The sequence below is a fragment of the Pleurodeles waltl genome, chromosome 5 (assembly GCF_031143425.1).
Source record: "Pleurodeles waltl isolate 20211129_DDA chromosome 5, aPleWal1.hap1.20221129, whole genome shotgun sequence".
Lineage (NCBI taxonomy): Eukaryota > Metazoa > Chordata > Amphibia > Caudata > Salamandridae > Pleurodeles > Pleurodeles waltl.
This window is the reverse complement of record NC_090444.1, coordinates 45,479,333-45,497,243: the sequence shown is the minus strand read 5'-3', so window position 1 is coordinate 45,497,243 and position 17,911 is coordinate 45,479,333. Positions and strand designations below refer to the sequence as shown.

Sequence of the window (17,911 nt, the reverse complement as noted above, 5' to 3'; positions counted from 1 at the left end):
ACCACCACTGCAAGCCCGGGAGTCTTTGTCAACGGCACTCAACGCTAACTTCTCGCATAATCCCATCCAACGCACTAAAACTATTCAGAAAGGGGCAGCCTGGCTTACTGCTTTATTGAAAAAAGAGAGCTAAATAGGGACATTATAAGACTTCGTATTTCAAACCCAAAAATTAGTCAATCTACCAAGACCCAGAGCGCATCACTGAGACAAATTTACAAAAACGGCCACATGGACAGCAAAAAAGAATCATATCAGTCGAGCGTATGGATAAGGCTTCTCCATACAGGTAAACAAAAAAACAGCAAGCAACTTTCTGCTGAAATCAACACGCTTGCCAACAGCCGTTTTCAAAATCACAACACTGGCATCTCCAACAGGTCATTCCCCTGACATCACAGGGAACATGAATTGCCCTCTTTCAGAAGCCCATCCACCAAAATCACTTAAAGTCCATGACTGAATATCTCGCAAGCGTAGCATACACTTAAGAGGCTGAGATCAGAATGGCCTTCCAAATTCTTTGTTTAAGCAGGGCCAACATTATTGGGCTACATATCTTACCCCGTTATTCAATCAAGCATTATTCTGGAATATTGGGGGAAAAGTATTTTACACCCCATTTTTAAATCAGGGGCACAAACTGAGCCAGGGAACTATTGATTGATTGCCCTTATCGATGTTGAGGCCAAGCTATTCACCTCCAACCTCATAGCAGACCTTGAGGCCTGGGCCTCCACAACAAACAGCATCCTTCAATCTCTTTCTCGAAAAAGCAGAGAATAAACGCACAAATCTCCATGCATGCTTTGTCGATTTAAAAGCTGCATTCAACAGGGTAGCGAGAGATAGAGTGACCACCCGTCCGTAAATTTCACGGACTGTCCGTAATTTCGTCCTGCTGTCCGTGATGAAAGCTTTAACGGACGGCATTTGTCCGTAATTTTAGCCTTTCATCTAAAGGGCAACGGAGGCAGGGCGAAATTATGGACAGATCAGTTTCCCCAGCTGGGCTGAAAGGCAGGGGGTCTCCTGTGCTCTGAGGGAGGGAGGGGCAGACAGATAAAAAAAGGCCTTTTTGCCAGGGGGTCTCCTTCCCTAAAGACATGCAAATGTGGGCAACTGGTAAATCTGCAAATGTAAAGGGGCCTGGAAAACCTGTATTGACTTTACTAAAAGGAGTCACTTGAAGTTTTCTGGTGGCAAAGATATTTCTTTTAGAGAGGTACTGTAATAGTGTTCCAAGGTGAGCTGTGGAGTGTGTGGTTTTAATGGAGTGTAATAAAACATTTTAGTACTAGGTATAAACTGTATATTATTCAAATCCGTATTTGAGAACCACTTATTTTTTATTTAACCAAAATGTATTTGCGCATTTTGTAGCAGCCTTTATTATGATGTAATTGTATTTTTCACAGTTCTTTCAGGTACCTCGGTACCTCATACAAACATTGGCAAAGCCAATAGGTCTCATCTACGAAAGAGTTATTGGCTTTGCTAATGTGTTTTAGCCATTAGCCATGTTATACACCAGAGTAGCTGCTGTTCAGCATGGCTTAAAGTTAGTGGCATAATTGTGTGGAGTGGAGTAGAGTGGCATAAGAGCAGTGGCGTAGAGCCCAGTGGTGCAAAGTACAGTGCAGTGGGGTACAGTGCAGTTGTTTAGAGTGTGTTAGCGTAGAGAGCAGTGATTTAGAGTGCAGTTGCATGGAGTGGCGTGGGACAGAGTAGAGTGGCATAGAGTGCAGTGGAGTAGAGTGGCACACAATGGAGTAGCAGAGAGAGCAGTAGTGTAGAGTGGTGCAGTGGCATAGATTGCAGAGTAGAGTCACGTTGCAGGGAGTGCAGTGGCGTAGTGTAGAGTGGTGCAGAGTAGAGCAAAGTGCTGTAGAGTGGAGTGATGCAGAGTAGAGTGGCATAGAGTGCAGTGGCATAGAATGCAGGAGTACATAGTACATTGGTGTATAGTACAGTGGTGGAGAGTGCCTCTGGGCAAAAATAGCCAGTTGGGGTGCACCACCAATATTATTGGAGGCTGTGATCAGTCGATATTCAGACAGCACGATACAAGCCTAAATACACAACGGCGACAGAACTACCTGTAAGATCCCCACCCACACAGGTTTAAAGCAGTGGTGCATGCTTGCCCCTTGCTTATTTAACATCTATATGGCGGATGTAGATTCATGAATAGCAGAAGCAGCAGGTGACTGTCCCAAAATAGAAAATTACCCCCTGCATTGTCTACAATATGCTGACAACATCGTCTTATTTAGATAGACTCTGGTTGGCCTTCAGCACCTAATCACCAGCTGTGCCTGGAACTTAAACACTCAAAGACAAAAGTAATCTGTTTCGCAGGGCACCCTTGAGCAAATCACCCAGGTTTAAGTGGAAAGCAGCTGGATATGGTAAAATCATACGAATACCTGCGGGTGGTAACTGACGCCAGACTATCATTCAAGGATCACTTAATCCAGAGAAGAGCTTTGGCTAAAAAAATGCATTTTCCCTTCAACATGCCACAAAACAAATTGGAAGCACATGACAATATTACCTACTCTAGGTAACTGTCGCAAAGTTCCTCCCCTCACTTTCATTTGGGTCCGAATTACTAAAGGTGCGCGATGCATCAACTCTAAACCAGCTCCGGTCTGCCCTGTTTATCAGCTTCTGAAAATATATTTCACAATCACAGGTAAGACTGAAGTTTGGCTTGTTCCGTCAAGTCTCTGTCAGGATGGGTACTGTTATACGTTTGTGCTGGAAGCCCTGATCCGCATCTCCAGATACACTCGCTGCCATGTGCTGGTTGGAAACGAGGAGGCAGACCAACCAAAGAAAATCCTGAACATCAGTTCTTCAGCAAGGGCTGAGCACTTTAAATCTAGGCAATGTCTGTAATCTAAAGCTTCATTTCATAGCCTTTAAAAAAAATTACTAACAAGGCAGTTAATCTCGACTCCTGGTCCGCTGATAAAGCAGAAATTGCCAGAAAAAAACATGGACAGTTATTCAGTCTTATACCACCTGGAGTCCACATCTGTATATCTTGAATTATATATTCAGCATCCATTCAACACTCGCTACTTGTATTTCGCCTTGGTGCCTTTCCATCAAAAGACTAAGGGCCACATGTAGGTAGTTTTTTGCACGTCGCAAATAGCGAATTTCGCTGTTTGCGACTTGCAAAAAGCACTTTGTGATGCACAAATCCAGTTTTGCGATTCGATAACCTGGTTACCGAATCGTAAAACGGGTTTGCGAGTCGCAGTGCAATGCCAGATTGCTTTGTGACCGCGAACGCGGTCGCAAACCAATTACAGTTTGCACCCATTTTAAATGGGTGCTAACTCATTCGTAAAAGGGAAGGGGTCCCCATTGGACCCCTTCCCCATTGTGAATGTCACTGTAAAAAAAAAATCAGAGCAGGCAGTGGTCCTACGGAGCACTGCCTGCTCTGAAAAAATGAAACAAAACGTTTCATTTTTTGTTTTTGTAATGCATCTCGTTTTCCTTTAAGGAAAACGGGCTGCATTACCAAAAAAAACTGCTTTATTGAAAAGCAGTCACAGACATGGTTGTCTCCTGTCCGCAGCAGCCACCATCCCTGTGAGGGCCGCCATTCCCAAGGGGGTTGCAAATTGCGACCCACCTCATGATTATTCATGAGGTGGGCATTTGCGACCCCCTTGCGAATCGTAGATGGTGTCAGGGACACCATCCTACATTCGGATTTGCGACTCACAAATTGCGAGTCGCTCTGACTCGCAATTTGCAGGTCGCAAATCCGAAATTTCGTACATGTGGCCCCAGGTCCTTGCCTGGAAGCAATTCTGGCCGGATTTGTCATGCCGCTTATGCCGTTACACCGAAGAAAGTGTATTTCACTTTTTGTGCATCTGTCCAGCTGTAACTCATCTTAGGCAGAAATTGTTATGTCCGGTCTTGAGGGTGCTTCAGATTAGATCTTGTCACCCGGCAGTGATGACACTAATAAACAGGCATTCAGTTTTCGTGCATGGCTTCAAAGTTTTTCTTGCAAGTAAGAAACCTGCTTTCATAGTAATTGGTGAACCCCGGTGAAGTAAAAAGCCTGCTTTGCACGATCTTGTACTTTAGACAATGTCACTCATGGTATTGCCCATTGCCAAAATCAGTTTTTAAATGATGTCAGCTTTTCAGCACCAGCTTTTCATAAGTATTTTTCAATTCCTTTTTTAATGAATGATTTATTTTATTTATGCCAAATGCAAAAGTATTTTTGTTGTGTATTTTGCAATGATTTTCATTAATCAGCAATAAAAAAAAAATCTTTAGAACAAGTGTGTGAAGTTAATGAATTTCTAATCCTTGTGGAGTTCTCAAAGAAAGAACATGGGCCGATAAACAATTCTTATAACACTTCCTAAAAATCTCAAGAGACCAGTTCTCTAGAAACGGTCAGACGAAAAGGCTTCCAATGCATAGGGGCAGAAAAAGCCTTGCTTTGAGCTTGATTTATGACAAATAACTCAAAGACTGAAGAAGAGTGGACGAATGGGTGCAGAAGACAAATGCATTGCTAGAAGTGTCCGCCGTAGAGTGGTCTTCCCCCAAATGTTTTGCCTCTCTCCTTTATTTTCACTAATCTTGTTTTTGTTGGCCATAGGACTCTTTAAAACTGTTAACATGTGCCAAAGTGTGCCTGCTCTCTCCCTAAAACATGGTAGCATTAGCTGACAGCTATGTGGCACATTTAATTTACTTGCAATTCCCTACTACATTAATAGTACTTGGACCTAGGGCCTAATGCTACTAGTGGGTCTGCAGCACTCATTATGCTACACACTTATGTAACCTTTTAAACACATCTAAGGGCTGCCACTGCAGCCTGTGTGTGCACTTTTAAACAGTCATTCCAACCTGCCAAAATAAACCTTTTGCCAGGGCTAAACCTTCCCTTTTTTACACCTAGGTCTGCCTTAAATAGCCGAGAGGGAATGGTGCAGTTTATTTAAAGGTAAGACATGCATTTTTAAGTTTTACATATCCTGGTAGTGTAAAACTAGGTTTTTCATTTCTGCAAGGCTTACCTCTCCCATAGGATAATATTGGATTACCCGATTACATTTAATAAATTCTTACTTTCAATTAGGAGCACGTAGGAGTATCTAGTTTGGTGCCTAAGAATTTTAATTTCAAACCCTCTTCGATGGTAAAGTTGGATTCTAAGTCACTCTTCAGAAAATTCCACTTTCAGCCAGTTGTCATTTTCCTGTCCCCATCCTTTTGTGCCTTCAACCCATATCCTTGGTCACAAGACTAGGTGCAGCTGGCAGTTGGTCTTTGTGTATTGCTCTGAGCCAATGCAACAGAAAAAAAACTGGTGTTAGCAGGATGGGCCATCTCTGACTTGATAGGGGAGGAGCTGTCACTTACCACACTTGCACATCATAAAGCCTCTGCCTCAGCACACTCACAGAGGGTTTGGCTCTAGTCTTTTGTCTAGTCTTTTGTGCCCCCAGACAAGCTGGAGCCAGGGCACGGAGGTGGGAAATTTCAAACAGCTCTGAGGGTAGAAACATTCAGGACATTCTCCTACTTCAAAGCTGGCACCAGGTATAAACATTGGACTCTGACGCCCAACTCTTCAATACACCTCTGGTCCTATGGATACTACAGAAGGACTGCTGTGCTGGTCTGCTACCAGGAGGATGGCTACGCTTTGCCCTGCTTGCTGAGAAGGAAGACTGGATCTGAACCCTTAATCCCAGACTGAAGTGACTCCAAGGGTCAGCTGACTGACCTGTTCTGAGCTACAGGGACATAACAAGCTCCAGACGGGCCTCTCCATCTGCCCATCTGCCAAGCTGCCAGAACCTGCAACTGGATCTGCCTGATCCTCCCTGAAGGCCTCTACTGAAGTGAATTCCTGACCCCCAACAGGTACCCCTTGACCCTTGGTGTGGCATCAGTTGAACTCTCTCCCCAAAAAAAGGGGAAATCCTGAGGTTTTGGGCTCTATGCAACCACTAACAAGCCTGTTTGCACCAAGATCTTGTCGCCCATGAGTCTGAAATCCCCTGCAGAATTCAGAAGGAAGCTCAAGTCCTGGCTCATTAAGGACTAATCCTTCCACCCGAAGGATCATCTCACAGCACCTGGATTACCCTGGGGTGATAAGTAGCACTATATAAATCGATTTTGGATTGGATTGATAGGAACTTTGCAGTACAATGACTACCCTCCATGATGCCTGGCCTGCTCTTTAAGCTAGGGCAACAATCATTTGTGATGCTCTCCCTGCTCCTCGTGGACCCCTCCACTGCAAACAGAACTCTTTGTGCTGGACTCTAGAAGGTAACCCTTTCAGCTGGGCTACCCGCACACTCCATTGCGGTCAGCCTAAACTTGTGACTTTCATCCGGTCTTGCACAACTGGATAACCAAGTGGCGCTTTGTGCTTTTTGGTGCTATACTTACCTGAACTCTTTAAAATTGCATATCTCCGGTTCTACTGATTGGATTTCTGTCGCTTTGGTATCTATTTTTCTAAACTGATGTAGGATTTTCCTTGTGTTGTGTTTTCACTTTATCAGTGTTTGAAGTTCTGCTTTACACATTGCCTCTAAGTTACCAAGTGCCAAGCTACCAGATAGTTAAGCAGAGATATATTTGGGGTTTGCTTGTATTTTAGCCAGACAAGAATTGTGGTTTCTGGTTGAGTAGGCTTTCACTACCCTCAACATGCCTGATAATAAACTAAATAATGCTGAGGATTGTGCAGCTAACACTAAATCAATCAACGAGATTATAGCAGATGAGAGAAAAGCAATGTTAGTTAAAAAAATAAAGTGAAACGTAATCCTGCTTACTCCAAAGTCTGTATTCTGCAGTGTGGATCTTTCATTCCTTGACACAGCTGTATTACACCAGCATCACCCAATTCATTTCCGCCCACGTCCAACTCTGTTAGCCACTGATTTGCACTTAAAACAGAGGCAAGATCTGCACAGCATGAACTTGTGAGAGAACAGTACTCTATCCTGCGAGGAAAGAAAAAACAACATATATAAAATTTTCCTGATCTCCCTCACATGCTACCATTGTTCTTCAAGCTCAGTGGTAATGTACAATGACCCAAATTTCAAGCCTTATGTCAAGAAAGGTTACAATGCATCCCTGTTATTCATGTTGGAATAGTTGTGATAACTTGTATGTAAGGCCAAGACCCAATATAATTGAAAGAAAAATGCAAAAAGACAAGGGGCACCTAGCAGACAGTAGTCAAGACTCTCCTGACGTACACCCACCAATAAAGATCAAGGCTACACAGGATAATCACGTATATGCCACTGAGTAACCTCTGAGATGGCTGGCGCCTTCTGAATCCACTTGTGCTGTTGTTCCTGAAAAGGAGTTCCATCAGCGATGAAACTTGCCTATTAAGATTTGTCCATACATCTAGTGATGGCATAGGAGGTTCTATCAGTGCATTCACTCAGTGTCCTGCCAGAACAGATGGGTACTAAACCTCATAATCTACATCCACTCTATGGTCAGCCTACCATTGGCATTGTCTAATGGCTCAGAGTCAAGGCATTGCATATTGGTTCTGTTGGGGCAGTGAGGATCAGGTCAGAGTCTGTCTTTCTTCTGACCATTTATTCACTAATCTAGAGCTGATAACCATCAAAATATCCACTTATTCCTTCACAGCTCTTCCTGAATGTGACTTACTGTTCTCTATCTGCCTTCCCACATCAATACTTTCTCTAATCAACCCATGCCCACTAAAAGCTTTGCCAATGTTCTACGAAATGTAGGGCCTTACTAATAGTTTGGTGACAGTGTAGTCCATCAAAATGTTTAGTTTGCCACTGACTATAATCCACTTTAATATGGTAGACAGGCCATTGCTAAAAAAGTCCATAGGGCATGATCTAAAGGTCCTTCTAGGCTGGCAACCAGTTCCATTTGCACAATCACAGGGTTTGTAAGCAAAAACCTTTTTTTACTAATGTAAAGAAGCTGTTATACAAGTCAGAAAATTGTTTCTGACTGGTAACATACTTTTGAAATCCTTTCCAAATCACAAATAGGACGTGGTATGAAAGGTGTGCACCCCGCCTATTTGTGACTTGGAAAGGGATACATCAATGGTTTGTGACTGAAGCTGTGACTGCAAACAACTGATGAATTACCAACCCCAAGGTTGGGGTTGTAACTGTGTCACAAATGCATAGTCTCCTCTTGGGACGACTTCATATTTTTGGGCCATGTCAAAGGCCGTGGGGCGCAGCCAGTTGTCCAATGGCCACCGTCTGCCACCCCAACTCCCTGATGTATTCCCAAATGGTAACATTTTATTAAAGCTGCACCTGTAATTTTAATGGACATGGGCTACTTGTAAAAAAAGTCCCATTTTCAAAAGCAAGTGCAGGGACAGAACTCTGCAACCAGTCCCAGGACATCACAAATTGCAACCATCGAATTAATATTAATTAGTCAAGTTTTTATGACCCCCTGCAAATAGACAATATGTGATGAATATGTGATGTAACCAATCAGTATATGGGCTGCATTACAAATTGCATTCTCAGTCGCAGAGCAGTCCTGATCTTTATTTTGCTTTACAACAGTGAATTAATTATAGGGTAAGGCGAGCAGCACACGCCGTACCAGATTCATTGTTTCAGAAGCAGGACGTAGGAACTTTATCACGAGTCCCACGGCAAACAGGGGTAACAGGGATGAGATTGCACTAGCAAGAGCCTTTTTCCACTGTTGTGATGGGGCTCTGCCCTTCTATTGAGCCCAGAGGTGAGCACCACCTACGCCCCTGTATTGAGCCCATAGCTGAGCATCACCTACGCCTCTGTATTGAGCCCATAGCTGAGCATCACCTACGCCTCTGTATTGAGCCCATAGCTGAGCACCACCTACGCCCCTGTATTGAGCCCATAGCTGAGCATCACCTACGCCTCTGTATTGAGCCCATAGCTGAGCACCACCTACGCCCCTGTATTGAGCCCATAGCTGAGCACCGCCTACGCCTCTGTATTGAGCCCATAGCTGAGCACCGCCTACGCCCCTGTACTGAGCCCATTGCTGAGCACCACCTACGCCCCTGTATTGAGCCCATAGCTGAGCACCACCTACGCCCCTGTATTGAGCCCATTGCTGAGCACCACCTACGCCTTGTAGGCAAAGGACTGGAATGCGGCTGAGTGACTACCAGTGGTTGAGATTAACTCAAGCATTCAACCCATCACTTTTTTGTATTCCCCAGTACTGTTGCACACTGTTTTCAGACTTGCCGGCAGACCCTGAAGTGCATCAGGGGCTCCAGTGGTGTTCCTGTTTTGCCTGCAGCTTCATGTCAGACTGATCCTTATCCTATGAAGTTGTCCTTACTGTCTAGGGCTTTGAACTTCAAACTGTGCCCCTTGCAGTTTTTGCAGTTGTGGTTTGTATGCATTGGTACTGTCTTACTGCTCACCGCACAGTCACACAGTGTTTACACTTCCATTGCTGGGTGGAGGAATTCTGCATTTCCCGTTGGTCAGTTAGGCGCTGAAGTCTATGCTGCATCAGGAGAGGAGGCCAGGCTGTGCCACTTGGCAAATGCCCGGCTCAAAGGCTGTTAAATGTTATTGAAGGGATATACACTGATGTATATATATTCACTTGCTTTCTCAAGCTATGCTTTTTCCTCACTTTGAGGAGCCTCCTTCCTTTTTTCTCTATTCCCATTCCTCAAATTTTCTTTCTTCCGCTTCTTCTACTATTTCTGTTTTGGAATCTGTTCTTGTCCATTGTTATTTTGAGGTATACACAGGCTGGCATCACAGAAAGACCACCCCATCTTACTATCATTTTACAACAGACAAACATGGTGGAGCATCAGGGAATAGACAAGTGCAGGACACAGACCTGGAACAGGTCTGCACCATTACCAAGTCCTCAGGGTTCACAGTGTGACCTACTAGCCTAAGGCACAGTGTGAAAAGGGCAGACAGAGGATGCTACACCATGCCATATAGAAGAAGGTTGCAGACACAAAAGCACAGAGATGTATGTTTGATGGTAGCAGATATGATAAACTGTTTTGTATTCCTAGTGTGGCAACAGAACAGTGTCCACTAACACCAGCGGTCACTAATTCGGGGCTCCCCTAGAAAGGAAGTGAAATGACAATGGAGCAGGGGAAGTCAGAGGGCACACTATGAAACTGAAAAGGGATAAAGCAGGGGACCAAAATAAGTGAGAGGCAAGTAAAGCGGCTGAGAGAGCCAGGATAGCAGGGACAGCGGAAAGGGACAGCTGACATACGACTGACGATTACTGAGACCATCCAAATGTCTCTCAGTAGAGAAGAGATGTTACTCACCACAGCTTCTGTACTCGGCAGCCTGGGTGTCTCAATCCTTCACACAGCTGCCTCACTCCAGAATCTCCCAGCTCATTGTTACTCAGCACAAGCATAGTGAGCGATGGAATAGTACAGAGAGCGGGGGAAAGATCTGCACAGCCCAAACTTGTCAACAAGCAATGTCTCATCCTGCAGAAAAACAACACACAAGAAGGGAAGAGTCAAACAGGCTGGACAATGTTACTTCTCTCGCTTCTAAGAATACACAGGGACAGCTCTTCCGCTATGGCGGAGGAGCATCGCCCTCCGCCAGCAGCAGCAGCATCAAATCTTTTACAAGAAAACGATAATAAACAAAGTTTATCATAGTTTTCTTGTAAAGGGGTGGGGCCACAGGCGATGACCGGGACGGACGGGGAGTGCATAGCTCCTCAGAGCACATTTATGTTTGGCCGGCCGTCTCAGGCCAGCCAAACACACAAGCGCACTAGGATCTCTCCAACCCAGCACTGCGTTGCCGGGTTGGAGAAAGAAGGCAGAGACTCTTACTCTGCCTTGGAGCCCTCTGGCTGGGCGCTCTGTCCAATCCAGCAGCATGAAAACAGCATTAGGATTGGACGCAGGGCAGGCTGGGAGCCTGTGCCTGGAGTGGAGGACTAAGGAGTAGATTTAGTGGCGCAGTGAGAAAGATACGTTTCTTTTTAATTATTGTATATATTTTTTTGTCGTCCCCTATCCCCCACCACGCCCCTTTCCCCTCCTGCGAGCAGCCACTGAGAATACACGCAGATAATCATTACCAAGGTGAAAGTAAAATAGGTTCTGCCTATCCCTTTCTTCACTCCAAAAGGACAAATATACATCCATCCAAGTAACTTTCTAAAACTCATCTTTTGATGGGTGAGCGCATTATTTCTTGAACACTTCAACAACAGACCCATGCCTTGCAGGGTGTTCCGGGGTCCGTTATAATGACCCTCTTCACCTTTAAATCTGCCCTTTGAACTGTAGGGCTTATGGTTCAAAGCAATGGGTGTATCTATCCATCCATATGCAGGTACAGCTTTATCTCTGAACATCCAGAACATCATCCACCATCCAAAATAATCCAACTCAAGCTTAAATCCCTGATGCCAGATACTTTTATGCAGCTTAGTCTTTCAAAACTGGAATTCCGTATCTTTAGCCAGATACACAGACATTGAACAAATTTTGACCCAACCCTGGCTGCTGAACTCAAGGCTGATGCCCCCACACTGGCTTCATCAGTATCTTCACCATGATTAATGCTTAACCCTACATAGTCGGTCATTCCACATAAACAAGAGTCTGCAAGCCTGCACACTTCCATCAGAACTCCATTAGAAATCTTCTTAGTTAACTCAGCTAAAACTTCAGTCTTCCTCCAGAAACTTCAACCACATCTGGTGTGTCCTCAGTGAACTGCACTGGCTCTGCATCGAAATAAAACTCACACTTGAATGCCTTGCTTTAAAAAAAGCCACCCATCTAAATTACCCACATTATCTAACCAGCCTTTGGAACCTCTTTGGAGGCCAAAGAGTACAACAACTCTTGCTCCTCCCTAGGGTATGCCACTTCTATCTGGAATGTTATTTCAGTGCAGCAGCATCCAGCCTCCTGTTGCCTAAGAAAACCCATTTCTTCCACCTATATCTGAGCAATCATGCCTTTCTTAAAACCTAGAAGTCATTCTGCAATGCAACCTCTATTACTCTTGTTGCCGCCATTGCTTCTGATGTACGTATACCTCCAGTTCATTGTAAAGTGCAGTGACACTCCATGTGGAGTAGCAGTGGATACCACCATTGAAACAATAAATGATTAAATAATTTCCAAAAATACATATCAGGTATAAGAAAACTAATTTTCAAAGGAAAAATATAAATATACACAAGATTTTCCAACTCACACACTAACCAGTTTTTTCTAAGACATTTAGTACAATAAACAAATACAGTGTTCTCTCCAGCATCAAAGTGGTCAGGGTTTCTGTTGCTCGTTTTATTATCCATCACTTTTCCAAAGATGGGTGAAAAATGTGTGAGATGCAAGCATCCCACCTAGGACCCGTTGAAAGTGCCGGACCCCTCGTTTTGGTCTGCACGGACCTTCATTCCCTTGAACATTGATATAAAATAGATACACAACATAAAAGAGATCATTTTACCAGATGTGCACAACCATATTCAATGAAAGCTAAAAATAAAGCAGCCACTATGGCTAATGTTATGTGAAACAGTGTATTATTGTACATCCTGGCTGGAACCATTTCTGGAAAAATTAAGAACCTAGAGCCGAAAGAACCAGAAAAAGCACAAGCCGACAAAGATCTCTGATGGTCATTCACAGCCATCTGGTTGCATGCAGATGATAAAGAAACCCATTAGGGTTTCGGAACTTTGTTTTCCCATCCCCTAGAACAGTAGAGAATCCATCTCTTCTGCAGTGCAGGTTATTAAACACGTTATTAAATATGTGAAGCCAGCCTGTTCGAACAAATGTAAATACCATTGAAAAATGATAGGAAGATATCTTTCCCCAGAAGAACTGACAGAACAGTCAAACACAAAACAAGTCTTTGTTATGATGTCAGTTAGACATGGTGCCCTTGGTGTGGTCTTCTCCCAAACATGTTGCCTTCTCCCCTCCTGCTGTTGCCATTAGAACGGTGTGCCCTTTACTATTGCTAACCAGTGCTAAAGTGCTAAATCGGCCGACAAATGATTGGCACATTTAACTTACATATAAGTCCCAACCATTTTGCCACCCAGTAAAGTATATTGCACAAGGACAACCCTTTCTCCAATGGGAACCCGGGTATACAATACTTCATATCAACAATGGTTCTCATTTTAAGGATTCTGGAAAGACTAAAGAGGTAAAGTTTGTGGTGCCACAGACACAGTGGTTGTTTCTGATCAATGTGGAAACACACGGTCCTCCAAAAAACTTTCACACCATACATGAACCAGAAGAAATCCGGGCATGATGGGACTTCAAGTTTTCGGGGATGTGATGCCTTTGATTCTATCTGTGCTCAATTTGTACAGTTTTCTTAATTGGAAAAGTCAATAAAAATAAAAGATATATAAAAAAATGGTTCTCATTTGCGTCATTAATCAGCATTTATGAATAATCAGCAACAATTACTAATATCAAGTAATGCAAATACTTTGTAAAGAAACCATAACTCCATTATACAAATCGTATAGTAATCTATATGTCAAATATTGTACATTAAGCCCATCCATACGATGCATTGTGTACCAAGAGAACAAGACCATCAAAGAACAGTAACTATAGTAAGTAACAGTATTAAAGAGCAAACATTTGTGTTACAAACATCCCTGAGTCCTTGGGCATGTGACTCAGCCCTTTCACAATTAAGCTTTTTTGGGTTTGTTTGTACATGTAGTGTTGACGTTGTTTCAAGCCTTGCTGCTAGACTTAAGGTCTCATCAGAACAGGGCTATATATATTGGGGCATCCTCCAAAGACAGCACAACTGCATGGTGGTATAGTGAAACTCACACGGTGTGAAAAGCCTGGCAAACAGTAACCGTACTAATCCAGGCAGAACCCCTGAATGTCTTATGCCTGCCATTACGGCCCATACTGCATTTTTAATCTTACCTGGCAAAATAAACTTTCTTTTTAAACATTCCTTTTAAATACATATACGTCACTAATAAGGTAGGCCCTAAAGGCCCTTAGGGCAGGGTGCATTGTAGTCAAAAGGCAGACGTGTTCTTAAATTCTACATGTCCTGGTAGAGAAAAACGCCTAAGTTTGTTTACCACTTCTGCAGGGCCTACCTCTCCCACAGACTTACATTGGGATGCCTTATTACATTTCATAAGTTCTACCCTTTGGTTGAGAACAGGTAGAAATGTAATGTTTAGACTCAAATGAATTGTAATTTAAAATCCTCTTTAATGGTAAAGTCAGATTTTAAGCCATAATTCTGAAAATGCCACCTTCATAAATGTGACATTTTCCTGTCTTAATTATTTGTGTCTTCTGCCAGTGTCCTGGGTCACATGATTGTGAATGGCTCTGCTGTCGGGCCTTGTATATTCCCCTCAGACAGAGAGACAAAAGAGAACTAGATGTTGGCAGGGGGAAACTGCATTAATACCGACAGCTAAACCACAGAAGCCTATACAACAAAGGCTTTACAACAAAACAGTCTTTACTACGACTGTTTTTACTGTGAATTGTTTTACCACGAGTATGCCTTTACCATGGATGACTTTACAACCAATTTCGAGGTAAGGCATGAATGGCAAATGCATACTTGTGGTAAAAAAAAGTATTTTGCAGGTAAGTATTATGTGTGTGTGTGTATATATATACATACATACATATATATGGATATATATGTATAGATATGGATGTATAGATATGGATGGAAAATGTCACTTACCCAGTGTACATCTGTTCGTGGCATGTAGTGCAGCAAACCACATGCTATACATATCTCTTCCGACATCTAGTGTTGGGCTCGGAGTGTTACAAGTTGTTTTCCTTCGAAGAAGTCTTTTCGGAGTCACAGCATCGAGTGACTCCTCCTCTCTGTTACAGTGCGCATGGGCATCGACTCCATAGTTAGATTGTTTTCCCGCAAAGGGTAAAGGAAGGAGTGATAGAGTATAAGAATATAAAGAGATGTCCATGCAAATGTAAATGTATATACATATGTGCAAATATTAAACTTGAATGACTACAGGCTTCTGGGAGGGTGCATGTGAATCTGCAGCACTACATGCCACGAACAGATGTACACTGGGTAAGTGACATTTTTCGTTCTAAAGCATGTGTGGCTGCAGATACACACGCTATGCACAGACTACAAAGCAGTTAGTCCTTGTGAGAAAGTAGCCTCTTTCTAGCCTTGTTACCCCCACTTTTGGCCTGTTTGTGAGTGTATGTCAGGGTGTTTTCACTGTCTCACTGGGACCCTGCTAGCCAGGGCCCAGTGCTCATAGTGAAAACCCTATGTTCTCAGTATGTTTGTTATGTGACACTGGGACACTGCTAGTCAGGACCCCAGTGCTCATAAGTTTTTGGACTATATGTATGTGTTCCCTGTGTGGTGCCTAACTGTCTCACTGAGGCTCTGCTAACCAGAACCTCAGTGGTTATGCGCTCTCATTTCTTTCAAATTGTCACTAACAGGCTAGTGACCAATTTTACCAATTTACATTGGCTTACTGGAACACCCTTATAATTCCCTAGTATATGGTACTGAGGTACCCAGGGTATTGGGGTTCCAGGAGATCCCTATGGGCTGCAGCATTTCTTTTGCCACCCATAGGGAGCTCTGACAATTCTTACACAGGCCTGCCACTGCAGCCTGAGTGAAATAACGTCCATGTTATTTCACAGCCATTTTACACTGCACTTAAGTAACTTATAAGTCACCTATATGTCTAACCTTTACCTGGTAAAGGTTAGGTGCAAAGTTACTTAGTGTGAGGGCACCCTGGCACTAGCCAAGGTGCCCCCACATTGTTCAGGGCCAATTCCCCGGACTTTGTGAGTGCGGGGACACCATTACACGCGTGCACTACATATAGGTCACTACCTATATGTAGCTTCACAATGGTAACTCTGAATATGGCCATGTAACATGTCTATGATCATGGAATTGCCCCCTCTATACCATCCTGGCATAGTTGGCACAATCCCATGATCCCAGTGGGCTGTAGCACAGACCCTGGTACTGCCAAACTGCCTTTTCTGGGGTTTCACTGCAGCTGCTGCTGCCAACCCCTCAGACAGGTTTCTGCCCTCCTAGGGTCAAGCCAGGCTTGTCCCAGGATGGCAGAACAAAGGACTTCCTCTGAGAGAGGGTGCTACACCCTCTCCCTTTGGAAAATGGTGTGAAGGCAGGGGAGGAGTAGCCTCCCCCAGCGTCTGGAAATGCTTTCTTGGGCACAGATGTGCCCAATTCTGCATAAGCCAGTCTACACCGGTTCAGGGACCCTTAGCCCTGCTCTGGCGCGAAACTGGACAAAGGAAAGGGGAGTGACCACTCCCCTGACCTGCACCTCCCCTGGGAGGTGTCCAGAGCTCCTCCAGTGTGCTCCAGACCTCTGCCATCTTGGAAACAGAGGTGCTGCTGGCACACTGGACTGCTCTGAGTGGCCAGTGCCACCAGGTGACGTCAGAGACTCCTTCTGATAGGCTCCTTCAGGTGTTGCTAGCCTATCCTCTCTCCTAGGTAGCCAAACCCTCTTTTCTGGCTATTTAGGGTCTCTGTCTCTGGGGAAACTTTAGATAACGAATGCAAGAGCTCATCAGAGTTCTTCTGCATCTCTCTCTTCACCTTCTGCCAAGGAATCGACTGCTGACCGCGCTGGAAGCCTGCAAAACTGCAACATAGTAGCAAAGACGACTACTGCAACTCTGTAACGCTGATCCTGCCGCCTTCTCGACTGTTTTCCTGGTGGTGCATGCTGTGGGGGTAGTCTGACTCCTCTCTGCACTAGAAGCTCCGAAGAAATCTCCTGTGGGTCGACGGAATCTTCCCCCTGCAACCGCAGGCACCAAAAAGCTGCATTACCGGTCCCTTGGGTCTCCTCTCAGCACAACGAGCGAGGTCCCTTGAATCCAGCAACTCTGTCCAAGTGACTCCCACAGTCCAGTGACTCTTCAGTCCAAGTTTGGTGGAGGTAAGTCCTTGCCTCCCCACGCCAGACTGCATTGTTGGTAACCGCGACTTTTGCAGCTACTCCGGCCCCTGTGCACTTCCGGCGGAAATCCTTTGTGCACAGCCAAGCCTGGGTCCACGGCACTCTAACCTGCATTGCACGACTTTCTAAGTTGGTCTCCGGCGACGTGGGACTCCTTTGTGTAACTTCGGGTGAGCACCGTTTCACGCATCCCCGTAGTGCCTGTTTCTGGCACTTCTCCGGGTGCTACCTGCTGCTAAGAGGGCTCCTTGTCTTGCTCGACGTCCCCTCTACCTCCTGGTCCAATTTGCGACCTCCTGGTCCCTCCTGGGCCACAGCAGCATCCAAAAACGCTAACCACACGATTTGCAGCTAGCAAGGCTTGTTGGCGTTATTCGGCGGGAAAACACTTCTGCACGACTCTCCACGGCGAGAGGGATCCGTCCACCAAAGGGGAAGTCTCTAGCCCTTTTCGTTCCTGCAGAAACCTTAGCTTCTTCTGTCCAGTAGAAGCTTCTTTGCACCCACAGCTGGCATTTCCTGGGCATATGCCCATCTCCGACTTGCTTGTGACTTTTGGACTTGGTCCCCTTGTTCCACAGGTACCCTAGATTGGAAATCCACTGTTGTTGCATTGTTGGTTTGTGTCTTTCCCGCATTATTCCTCTATCACGACTTCTTTGTCTTTTGGGGAACTTTAGTGCACTTTGCACTCACTTTTCAGGGTCTTGGGGTGGGCTATTTTTCTAACCCTCACTATTTTCTAATAGTCCCAGCGACCCTCTACAAGGTCACATAGGTTTGGGGTCCATTCGTGGTTCGCATTCCACTTTTGGAGTATATGGTTTGTGTT

The 17,911-nt window shown here is 44.6% G+C and overlaps 1 protein-coding gene across 4 annotated transcripts in view; it reads right to left on the bottom strand.

The window, feature by feature from the left end:
- The window catches only part of LOC138295318 (ribonuclease inhibitor-like), a 171,041-nt gene that overhangs the window by 104,201 nt on the left and 48,929 nt on the right, over positions 1-17,911 (bottom strand). For all 4 annotated transcript variants that reach the window (XR_011203570.1, XM_069233537.1, XM_069233538.1 and 1 more), the window contains 2 exons: positions 10,376-10,546; positions 6,858-7,028 (listed from right to left, as the gene is read on the bottom strand). Coding sequence is in view for 3 of the 4 variants with exons in the window: in XM_069233537.1 (XP_069089638.1) it covers positions 6,858-7,028; positions 10,376-10,546 (342 nt within the window). In the remaining variant the exon portion in view is untranslated. The remainder of the gene's footprint in view (positions 1-6,857; positions 7,029-10,375; positions 10,547-17,911) is intronic.